The sequence below is a fragment of the Tachypleus tridentatus genome, unplaced genomic scaffold, assembly GCF_004210375.1.
Source record: "Tachypleus tridentatus isolate NWPU-2018 unplaced genomic scaffold, ASM421037v1 Hic_cluster_2, whole genome shotgun sequence".
Classification (NCBI taxonomy): Eukaryota; Metazoa; Arthropoda; class Merostomata; order Xiphosura; family Limulidae; genus Tachypleus; species Tachypleus tridentatus.
Window position 1 is genome coordinate 51,415,451 of NW_027467782.1, and position 12,570 is coordinate 51,428,020.

The 12,570-nt window shown below is 33.7% G+C and overlaps 1 protein-coding gene across 2 annotated transcripts in view; it reads left to right on the forward strand.

Annotated features, from left to right (window-relative positions):
- Nucleotides 1–3,365: 3,365 nt before the first annotated feature.
- LOC143242989 (fasciclin-1-like) overlaps nucleotides 3,366–12,570 on the forward strand; it is a 74,475-nt gene continuing 65,270 nt past the window's right edge. The window contains exon 1 of one of the 2 annotated variants that reach the window (XM_076486599.1): nucleotides 3,366–3,440. In XM_076486599.1, coding sequence (XP_076342714.1) covers nucleotides 3,432–3,440 — 9 coding nt within the window. In that variant the 5' untranslated portion in view covers nucleotides 3,366–3,431. Of the gene's footprint in view, nucleotides 3,441–4,454; nucleotides 5,195–12,570 lie in introns of those variants that run through there. The other variant, XM_076486598.1, reaches the window with a different exon arrangement.

A 12,570-nucleotide genomic window follows, 5' to 3' on the forward strand; every position in this document is an offset into this window, starting at 1 on the left:
GAAATTACAAGACACACAGCCTAAACTGGAAAAAATCATTTATAACACAGTCAAAAGTTGAGAAAATATGTGAAACACTGCCTGAAGTTATCAAAAGATAAAGTGAATGTTAATTATCTTGTAGATTAAGTTTTTTAAATGAAATGTATTGACACTGAAAGTTCAGACTGTTTATTGAAGTTTTGTATTTCCCAAGCAAGGTTTGGTACTGTACAAAATAGTAATGTCCATTGTAGTTAAACTTTGTTTTCATTGGTCTTTCTAGAGTTCTGCTTGAAAGACCTTGTGCATTGTGTGATCCATTTATAGGCTTGTGACAGATAATTTTGACAGACCTTGTGCATTGTGTGATCCATTTATAGACTTGTGACAGATAATTTTGACAGACCTTGTGCATTGTGTGATCCATTTATAGACTTGTGACAGATAATTTTGACAGACCTTGTGCATTGTGTGATCCATTTATAGGCTTGTGACAGATAATTTTGACAGACCTTGTGCATTGTGTGATCCATTTATAGGCTTGTGACAGATAATTTTGACATTTTATTATGAAGTCTTGACACTTGAATAAAGCAGTGTGATGATTTCTTCATTTGTTCCAGGACAACCAAGATCTTTTTAGTGAACTTTTTCTGTATTTGGTTGTAATGTTTAATGGGACTGGCCACCTGGTGGTGCTTGACTCACACTTTATCATAGGTTTCTTCATATTTTCCTGCTGCACATTAAGGTTGTTAATGAATTGGAACTTTGTTTTTATAAAACATTGAATGATCATGTCTCATTAGCCCATTATGTCACAAACAAGTAAATTGAGAAATTGCTATTTGTGTTATGTTTTAATCTCTGTTAAATAAGGGTTGATTTTTTGCCTGTTCTTTTGGCCCACTAAGTACGTCTAGCAATAAAATCATAACGAGAAACTTGAACAGGATAGAATGGGTGTTTTGTACATTTCAGCTTGAGACAAGCATGCCTGCTGTGATATATTTATGATATAAAACTGATAAGTACAACAACAATTTGGTTTTAATGACTACTGATCAAGTGTTTCCAGCTAACTTAATTAAACATGCAAACTTGAGTATGCTCAGCTAGTCTGTGTGTAACTCCTAGTGCTGCAGCACAGATCCAAGTGCTGATATTTGTTTTTAGAATGTGGAATGTTTCATTGTTGGCTTGGAAGTGATACAGAGTTGGATGTAACTTATAGCAAAAGATATTTGTTCAAATAAAATCAGTGTGGTACCTGATATATAGATTTAATCATATATCCAGGAGATCTAATTCTATTCATTCTAAAATTTTCAAATTTAGTTCCAAAACAAAGTTGAAATCTTAACAAAGGAAATCTTTGTTGTTATACATTATAGTCAATTTCCCATGAATAATAAACATCAAATATTATCTCTTGGTAACACTGAATATTAAATATCCAACTATTAATTAAGCACATACTCAATTGTACATGGTATGTGTGAGAAATGTGTATTGTACAAGTTGGTGACGTTAGAAAAGTATGAATCACTGTCATCAGAAGAAACGCATGTCATTGTACCAATAAAGTAAACCTTAAAAACGTCATCCACCAAAACGTGCAAGTTATTAACTGATATCAATGATTTAAAACAAGCCATAAGACAGCATGTCAATATTCAAGTTATTACAATGGTATAAATTATTGTAAACAGCAAACAAGCCCTAAGATAGGATATTCATATTCAATTTATTACAATGGTATAAATTATTTTAAATAGAAAACAAGGCCTAAGGTATGGTATCCATAAATCAAGTTATTACAATAGTATAAATTATTGTAAAGAGAAAACAAGCCCTAAGATAGGGTATCCACATTCAGGTTATTACAATGATATAAATTATTGTAAACAGGAAACAACCCCAAGATAGGGTATCCACATTCAAGTTATTACAATGATATAAATTATTGTAAACAGGAAACAAGTCCTAAGACAGGGTATCCATATTTGTTACAGTGATATAAATTATTGTAAACACAAAACAAGCTTTAAGATAGCGTATCCACATTCAAGTTATTAAAATGATATAAATTATTGAAAGTAAGATAGGATATGCACGTTCAAGCCATTTTAATGATATAAATTATGTAAACAAAAAATAAGCCACGTTTGTTTTGAATTTCGCGTAAAATTACTCAAGGGCTATCTGCGCTAGCCGTCCTTTATTTTGCAGTGTTAGACTAGAGGGAAGGCAGCTTGTCATCACCATCCACCGCCAACGTTTGGGCTACTATTTTACCAACGAATAGTGAGATTAACCGTCACTTTATAATGCCCCCAAAGCTGAAAGGGCAAGCATGTTTGGTGCGATGGGGTTTGGAACCCCCGACCCTCAGATTACTAGTCGAACGCCTTAATCCATCTGGCCATGCCGGGTCTATTGATGATAGAATCCATATAATGAATCGTTTGTGAAAACATGATCCAGCTTTCGGCGGGCTTTTTTGGATTATCTGGTATAAATAAGACAAATGATAATTTATTTCTTCATTAAACGTTTGCTACAGCCACGTTCACTAGTAGGCTTGATTTCAAATGTTTCAACAGTAATTCGGAGGCTATCGTAAGTGTTAATCAACTTAGATCCAGAATAAGCTTGCTGATATTTAACTGACTCACTGTTTATATTACCAACTGACTGTGTGTGTTTTCTTACAGCAAACCACATCGGGCTATCTGCAGAGTCCACCGAGGGGAATCGAACCTTTGATTTTAGCGTTGTAAATCCGTAGACTTACCGCTGTACCAAGTGACTGACCAACTGATTTCTATTATTCATATTGTACTCTTATTTCTGTGTTTTACACGAAACTTCTCAATTGTTAATTTTTACATCTAACGTCACGCACTCTTCAGTAAAAATTTAGATTACAATATTGGAACCATAAATAATAAATATGTTGAATACATTTTATGTTTTTGCTAACTAAAACGGCCGATCTAAAAAACTGACAAAACGGGTAAATTCACGATTTCTTATGTAAAATTTAAAAAGGATCAAACTGAGGATAATTGAAGTGTTAATATTTTTTTTTTTTTTTTTGCTTACATTAGCTATTTCTATCGTCATCTGGTATAACTTAAGACTAAAAATAGTTGTTTTGTTACGAATTAAATTAATGTTGATTTGTACGACTAAAAAGCTGAAGATTAGTCGCTTTATTTCGAATTAAACTAACAGTATGGCCAGAATGTAGAAATTATTCTTTTGTTAGTAATTAATACTGACTGAGATACGACTTGGCACTGAAGACGCGATTGGTTACGAACTGTTTATGGCAGATGCACACCTGAGTAGCGCCTAACAGCATCAGTCAACGAGTTTTTTCTACACAACTACTAACCTAAAGTTTTCTTCCACACACCCGATCTGTAACTATCAGTAATAGCATGAAAAAGGTATGTTAACCAGTAATTAACAGAGTGATTAGTCTAGTTCCAACTCCCCTGAAATATAAAATAATAGGGTTTGTTTATATAAGCAAGTTAGCCTTTTAAGTTATTTGAATTCGAATGTTTTCTACACTCCCAGTAATTTAACTTATATAGTGCAATGGATAGGCCTTAGACCTACTTCAGGAAGTGATTGAATTACAGTTAGGTACGGATGTGGATAAATATTGAAAATTGATTTAGCAGGACTTGGGAAAATATTAAATAAATTAAAATTCATCTTGTTTATGTATTTAAATGATTTATACATTAAACTTAATTAGTCAGTTTTTGTATTAGGTGTTTCTTACGTTTTTCACATTGGTTATTAAACTTCAACAGGATGGTTAAAAACGTCTAAGTGATCAGTCAAACAGCAGATCCTGTGGTGTAATTACGTAAGAAAATAACATGTAATATAACAAACTTCCAACGTTAACGTGTGTGTCAAAGAAATTGTTAGTGCTCTTACAATATTTAACTAGTTACATATGACCCTTTAATATTAGAGCTTCAGTTGTTTGCTCGTGTTAAGCCTTATTTCTGCTGTCGTTGGAATTTTATAATGTTACTCTGTGGTAAGGGGTTGTCTGCTTAACTGGCTTGACAGGCATCAGAAAAAAAAAAGTAGTGTACAGAGTGAAAGCAATGAATTTGAAAAGAAAAAAAATAAAGTTTTGTTCTCAAAACGTTTCAGGTTAAGCTGCATTGCATATGTTCTAGTGGTTGAAGTTCTACGTATTTAAAATATAGTAATATTAATGAGAGTTTTAACATTCTCTTTGGGGTTCTACTTCTACTGCTATTTCAACAAAGCTCGAGGCACGTGATCACGTGAGTACAAAACTACACGCACATGAAGAGAGTAGATTTGAGAAATTACATTCCACAGTGTTAATAATTAGAGTTACACTTCTAGCTACTAGAGAGCAGCACCATACTAGAAAGTTAAGTGAATGTAATATGAGTTTCCTCTTTAGACACTTCTCCAGTTTTCCTTCAGTTGCAGTTCTTAATTACTTGTATCTGTGAAAGAAGCTGGTACACGAAATTCTTGATTTATTTCTGTAAGTGTGTGAACTACAGTGTCTTCATGACTTAGAATCTTCTAAAGCCGAAACGTTCAACAAACTTTATCTTTCAATTTAGAAATAAATGTTTAACTTCGACTACTCTTCCCATATTTGAAAGTAACTTTAAAAGCGATTGAAGTTTGAACAGGAATTAGACAGTTTGGCAGTAAGATATTCCATTCAGAATAGGCGTGGCAAAGTGATATAGCTAGCCGCATATTACCTACACTCATCACCACCACGCAGACTCAGTGAAGAGAGAACTTCATCCACTGCAAGACGTTTCTCTTTTGGTGTATCGGTGAATCGAAACAATCCATTGAGCGTTAGTTGAATCCAACCTAAGGACTGGACGCGACGTGTCGCTAGATAAAATAATAATAATAAAATTATTTCTAGTGAGGATTTATTCTGCAGGGCAACCATCCGCCATAGTGTTTTAGAATCACACCGGCAGAGGTGGCGCAGTGACATCAAACTTGTGAGAGAAAGGGTAGATACTTCTGTTTGTGTGTGGCGTAATCTTGTTGACAAAGAAAATAAAAAATGAAATCTTTGTTTCTCGTTACTTTGTGTTGTTGCTGGACTAGTCTGGTTTGTGCGAAGTCCATTTATGAGGCCATTGAGAATAATCCCAAGCTTTCTAAAGTGAGTACGATATATATATAGTAATTGTAGGTGTATGATATTGTACGTACATTTAACCATATGTGTAAGTACATGAGTATATGTAATTATACTCTTTCATGTAAGTTAGACATATACACGAACGTATAAAGTGTATATACATATATTTATAGAAGAACATTTCTGAATGGAGTTCATAAAGATACATCATAAGAACTTGCACAGATATCTGTGATTGTGTAATTAAATCAAATTATTTATATAGATGTTTCACACATGTATAAAATTAAAAACAAAGCTGTAACATTCATAAATAGATAATAACAAACAAACAAGCAGTAGTTCTACATAAATATCGGGCACAAAGATAACCATGTAAACAGCCCCAAGAGGTAATCCACTGCCACTTGCTACAGAGTATGATGTTTTATTGTGAACTTTGGCTAATCAAAATAATATTTTTATAACCGTGTGGCACAAGAATAATTCTGAGAGCTTATAACTCCTAGGCTTCACTGCAAACCCTCTTCTGTCTTCGTGGATCCTAAGTTGTGTAGCAAAACACTTTAGCAGTTAGTTTTGTTAATTTTGTAAGGCAAAGCCACACTGGGTAATCAATCTGCTGAACCCACTGTGGGTAATCGAACCCCGGATTTTAGCGTTGTAAATCAATAGAGTTACCGCTGTCCCATATGAGACAATCCAGTAGAGGACAGAATGATCACTGAAAATTAAACAGTTAAAACCATGAAGTGATAGATAAAACAAGAATAGAACCGGAAGTTAGACAGTTAAAACCATGAAGTGATAGATAAAACAAGAATAGAACCGGAAGTTAAACAGTTAAAACCATGAAGTAATAGATAAAACAAGAATAGAACCGGAAGTTAAACAGTTAAAACCATGAAGTAATAGATAAAACAAGAATAGAACCGGCAGTTAAACAGTTAAAACCATGAAGTAATAGATAAAACAAGAATAGAACCGGCAGTTAAACAGTTAAAACCATGAAGTATAGATAAAACAAGAATAGAACCGGAAGTTAAACAGTTAAAGCCATGAAGTAATAGATAAAACAAGAATAAAACCGGAAGTTAAACAGTTAAAACGGTATTGTTTCAATCTTTATCAAGTTTTATAGATGTGAAAAACTTAAATCAACATGTGATGTCTTTTATGGTGGGTACAGTACAGACAACCCGTTTATGACATGAAGGTTTCAAATAATGCTGCTTGTATGTCAGTATTAGCATATTATTGCTTTATTATGAATCAGTGTTTAGGAAAATGTTTGTACGTCAGTATTAGCCGCTACAATATTGTTGTTTTATCATGAATCAATTTTAAGCAGAATGTTGTTTGTATAAGATTGTTGGCCGTTACAATATTATCGTTGTCTAACTTTACAATAGTGCCAGCTTGTCCATCTTCTTGTGTTTTCTCTGACGTAACATTTTAACGTGGAGTTTTCCGAATAGCGGGAACTGTGTTTAAATTACAAACTTAAAATGATATTAGTCGTATAATTCTTTACAACTGATGAACTAGGACATGGCGTTATGGAGAGTTGTTCATGAAATGAAACAGCAAGCTATCTTATACTATCTATAACTAAATAAACCACCCCTGGTGGCTTGGTAGTATGTTTTTACTAGCGTTTTCTTGTTCAAATAGTATTGGCAACATGCTACTTTCTGTCATTCTTTGTCCACTTAAAAGTATCCATGGAAGTGTCACAGAGAACTTGAAGGTGGTAAAGATGTGGAAAATAAATAATTACAAATAAGTGATATATAAGTACATCTTATAATTATTCATATAAACCTGGAAACACTAGTATCAAAGTCTAAACAGTCGCCGTTATTGAATATACTGTTAAGTCTTGTGTTAATGCGTTTAAAACTACACATTAAAGTATGTTTTATTGAATATAGTGTTAAGTCTTGTGTTAATGCGTTTAAAACTACACATTAAATTATGTATTATTGAATATAGTGTTAAGGCTTGTGTTAATGCGTTTAAAACTACACATTAAAGTATGTATTATTATGTCAAGCCTTATACTAATACTTTTAAAACTGTACATTAAAGTGTGTATTATTGGATATGATGTTAAGCCTTGTGTTAATATTTTTAAAACTGTACATTAAAGTGTGTATTATTGGATATAGTGTTAAGGCTTGTGTTAATGCGTTTAAAACTACACTTTAATGTACTTTTATTAACACAAGGCTTGTGTTAATACTTTAAAACTGTACATTAAAGTGTGTATTATTGATATGATGTTAAGGCTTGTGTTAATACTTTTAAAACTGTACATTAAAGTGTGTATTATTGGATATGATGTTAAGGCTTGTGTTAATACTTTTAAAACTGTACATTAAAGTGTGTATTATTGGATATGATGTTAAGGCTTGTGTTAATATTTTTAAAACTGTACATTAAAGTGTGTATTATTGGATATGATGTTAAGCCTTGTGTTAATATTTTTAAAACTGTACATTAAAGTGTGTATTATTGGATATGATGTTAAGCCTTGTGTTAATACTTTTAAAACTGTACATTAAAGTGTGTATTATTGGATATGATGTTAATGCTTGTGTTAATACTTTTAAAACTGTACATTAAAGTGTGTATTATTGGATATGATGTTAAGGCATGTGTTAATACTTTTAAAACTGTACATTAAAGTGTGTATTATTGGATATGATGTTAAGGCATGTGTTAATACTTTTAAAACTGTACATTAAAGTGTGTAGTATTGGATAGCAGCGTTTTGCTTGTTAAACTTACGGTTCAAGCACTAACACCCCGACCCCGAACTTCACATTTCATATCTAACTGAAATAAATACATTTTACTAAATCAAGCTTGACCGGTAAAGAAGCAGAAAAGTGAAGTCAAAGCAGTCAGACGTCAGTAAATTACTTTGTTAGCCAATCAAAATTAAGATAATTCATGACATGAATTAGTGGCGTATTCATAGATTAGTAGTTGTTAAAAATCAGTTAACGGCTTCTAATACACAGAAGAACCAGTATGTTTTGTCATGTTTATTGTTTTTATTTCATGATACTTAGCAACAAAAGTATAACCTAATATTATTATTAGTCCATTACTGAAATTTCTTAATTTATAGTCTCCGTTAATTAAAGAGGTTTACTTTATGTTTAAAATAACATTGGTAATATAACAGTAAATAGTTAAATTGATAAACGATTTAAGATTAAAATTGAATTAATATTTTTACTTTCATGGTAAATTGTTTACACTTGGTTCTAGACTGGGTGATAACACATTGCGTCTTTATTTTAGGCTTATTATATTAATGCTCATAACACTTATAAGGTTTCACGACACCTCTCCCGCTCTCACGGAGTTCTTGCTTACTCTCACTAATATCGTAAAGGGAACTCAGCAATCGAACTATTCTATCTGGATAAATGCATTTTGGCTTTTATAAAACTGTCAATTTCGAGAAATCCAACGTGACGTGGCGTGACACACAATATCATTTATATAAGTCTGGCGGAGTCACGTTTTGTACAATTATGTGCCTAATTCGCTTTTTATATCTTACATACTGATTAATTCTATTTACTAAAGTCAAAATTAACAAAGTACAATTGTTTCAAGAACACACTAAAGTATTTTTTTCAGCAGTGTGTTAGTGGTACACGTTTTTATAACACATGGACGTAACGTCTTTTCAGCAGTGTGTTGGTGTAACACGTTTTAATAACACATTGACGTAACGTCTTTTCAGCAGTGTGTTGGTGTTACACGTTTTAATAACACATGGACGTAACGTCTTTCAGCAGTGTGTTGGTGTTACACGTTTTAATAACACATTGACGTAACGTCTTTCAGCAGTGTGTTGGTGTTACACGTTTTTATAACACATGGACGTAACGTCTTTTCAGCAGTGTGTTGGTGTTACACGTTTCAATAACACATGGACGTAACGTCTTTTCAGCAGTGTGTTAGTGTTACACGTTTTAATAACACATGGACGTAACGTCTTTTCAGCAGTGTGTTAGTGTTACACGTTTTAATAACACATGGACGTAACGCCTTTTCAGCAGTGTGTTGGTGTTACACGTTTTAATAACACACTAAGGTAGCGTATTTTCAGCAGTGTACTCGTGTTACACGTTTTAATAACACACTAAGGTAGCGTATTTTCAGCAGTGTGTTGGTGTTACACGTTTTAATAACACATTAAGGTGCTGTCTTTTTAGTAGTGTGTTGGTGTTACATCATCATTATCTAATTTTGTTAGAATAAGGTGGGTAGTTAATCTATCTGTCTATCTCTCAATGAACAGCGGAAAGACTATTTTGGTTTTCATGCAAGGCCGTCTGTAATCAGATGACGTCATTTAGGTTAATCAGACCTGATAAAGCGTAGAAGTAACATCCTGTACGTGATCTAACGCGATTGGCCAGTTATTTTCACCAGTTGCACCTAATTTGATAATATTTTCATACATATTACTGATTTTATACAGTTTATGTCCCATTAAAATATAACTTAAAGATACAGTAATATCGTATGGTAAGACTCACTTTGATTTTGTCTATTATGAAGCGAGTCTGATGTGTTATACTGTTTGTTGCTCTTGTCTATCATGGACCTAGTCTGATGTGTCATACTATGCATTTTTGCTCTTGTCTATCACGTACCTAGTCTGATGTGTTATACTGTGTTTTTTGATCTTGTCTATCACGTACCTAGTCTGATGTGTTATATTATGTTTGTTGCTCTTGTCTATCTCGTACCTAGTCTGATGTGTTATATTATGTTTGTTGCTCTTGTCTATCTCGTACCTAGTCTGATGTGTTATACTGGTTTTGTTGCTCTTGTCTATCACGCACCTAGTCTGATGTGTTATACTGGTTTTGTTGCTCTTATCTATCACGTACCTAGTGTGATGTGTTATACTGGTTTTGTTGCTCTTGTCTATCACGTACCTATTGTGATGTGTTACACTGTGTTTGTTGCTCTTGTCTATCACGTACCTAGTCTGATGTGTTATACTGGTTTTGTTGCTCTTGTCTATCACGCACCTAGTGTGATGTGTTATACTGGTTTTGTTGCTCTTGTCTATCAATGACCTAGTCTGATGTGTTATATTATGTTTGTTGCTCTTGTCTATCACGTGCTTAGTCTGATGTGTTATACTGGTTTTGTTGCTCTTGTCTATCACGCACCTAGTGTGATGTGTTATACTGGTTTTGTTGCTCTTGTCTATCAAGGACCTAGTCTGATGTGTTATATTATGTTTGTTGCTCTTGTATATCTCGTACCTAGTCTGATGTGTTATACTGGTTTTGTTGCTCTTGTCTATTAAGGACCTAGTGTGATGTGTTATACTGTGTTTGTTGCTCTTGTCTATCACGTACCTAGTGTGATGTGTTATATTATGTTTGTTGCTCTTGTCTATCACGTACTTAGTCTGATGTGTTATACTGGTTTTGTTGCTCTTGTCTATCAAGGACCTAGTGTGATGTGTTATACTGTGTTTGTTGCTCTTGTCTATCACGTACTTAGTCTGATGTGTTATACTGGTTTTGTTGCTCTTGTCTATCACGCACCTAGTGTGATGTGTTATACTGGTTTTGTTGCTCTTGTCTATCTCGTACCTATTGTGATGTGTTACACTGTGTTTGTTGCTCTTGTCTATCACGTACCTAGTGTGATGTGTTATATAATGTTTGTTGCTCTTGTCTATCACGTACCTAGTGTGATGTGTTATACTGGTTTTGTTGCTCTTGTCTATATCGTACCTAGTCTGATGTGTTATACTGTGTTTGTTGCTCTTGTCTATCACGTACCTAGTCTGTTGTGTTATACTGGTTTTGTTGCTCTTGTCTATCATGTACCTAGTCTGATGTGTTATATTATGTTTGTTGCTCTTGTCTATCACGTACCTAGTGTGATGTGTTATACTGGTTTTGTTGCTCTTGTCTATCATGGACCTAGTGTTATGTGTTATATTGTGTTTGTCTATCACCAACCTAGTCTGATGTGTTATAGTGTAATGGAAACTTTTACTTTTTATTTCTTTCAACCGATGTTTTCAACCAGCACAAAAATAGGTCATGAACAGAAAAAACAAGTGACTTCGTCATGCTAATGGGCAGAGTGTTACATCATCACCAAATTTAATGTTTAGGTTTACTGGTCAGACAGCAGTACCTATCCAGCTCTCTTAGTAGCCAATGGTAAAAGCTTCTCGTGTGATTAAGTCCCAGAGTGTTTGTGTTTAACTTGGAAGCTATTACGTTTATAAGCCACGTGAATCGATGAAAAATTTTCAAAGTTTTGATACAAGTTTGTGTTTTTAAATTTATTGTCCTCTTGTTATAACGATGCCTCACGTTTTCCTTTATTACACCAGGTGGCCATGTGGAAACTAGAAAATCGTCTGACAGTACCTAATAAATCTTTATTTTAAAGGAAATATGTTGCTATGACAAAAATAAAATAGTCGAAACCAGATATATTATTTCTCAAAAATGCTGCCTTTTGTCGAATCGTGTAGTCTTTCTGTCAGTAACCTGTTCTCTTGTTTTGTTTAAGTTTGGAAGCGGGTACGTCGTTTAGCTAGTCCATTTGTCATGTTTAGTTCAAGTTCAACTGAGGTGACAGAAACGTTCTGTTTCTTCTGATTTATATATTTAGATAACGTTTCGTTTTGGATCAAGTGGGAGTTTCTTTTCGCGTTTCATGCATTCTCGCGGAAGTTTTGTCATCGATAGCAAGTTTTAAAACGACTATATTATTTTTTATTGGTTGCCTGGATTGTATTTCTATTAAATTATGTGAACATAGAGCGATTAGTGATACATCGGTAATGATGTCGCAATGCATATAGTGGTTTCAGTACATTTGTTTAACTACGTATTAATGGTTATGTAACAGTTGAGCATATATAGAAACCATGACTCAGAAATTGCCGATCATATACAGTAACCACCACCATGACATGCTTGTTCATGTAGAGCAACTATTTCTCTGAAATGGTTATTCACGTCCAGAACCCACCACATGAAATGATTGTTAATGCGTAGAAAACAACTCTCTGAAGCAGTAGTTTATGTGTGAATATATATATATATTTGTCTTGCCACATTTTCTCCATTCATTGCCCACGTGAGCTCGCACCATCTTGCACGTGCTATATCTTCATCGATCTGTCTGATGGCATAACCAACCAACTCCTTGCAACGTTGAACGAGGCTCCGTCAAGGCGATGCTTTAACAAATGGCACCAACCTAATCGATGAAAATACACTAAATATAAAACAGGTACATGTATTAATAACACTTTTACAGAATAGAAAATTACGGCACCATGAAGAATGGTAAGGTGCAGAGTAGAATTTTGTCAG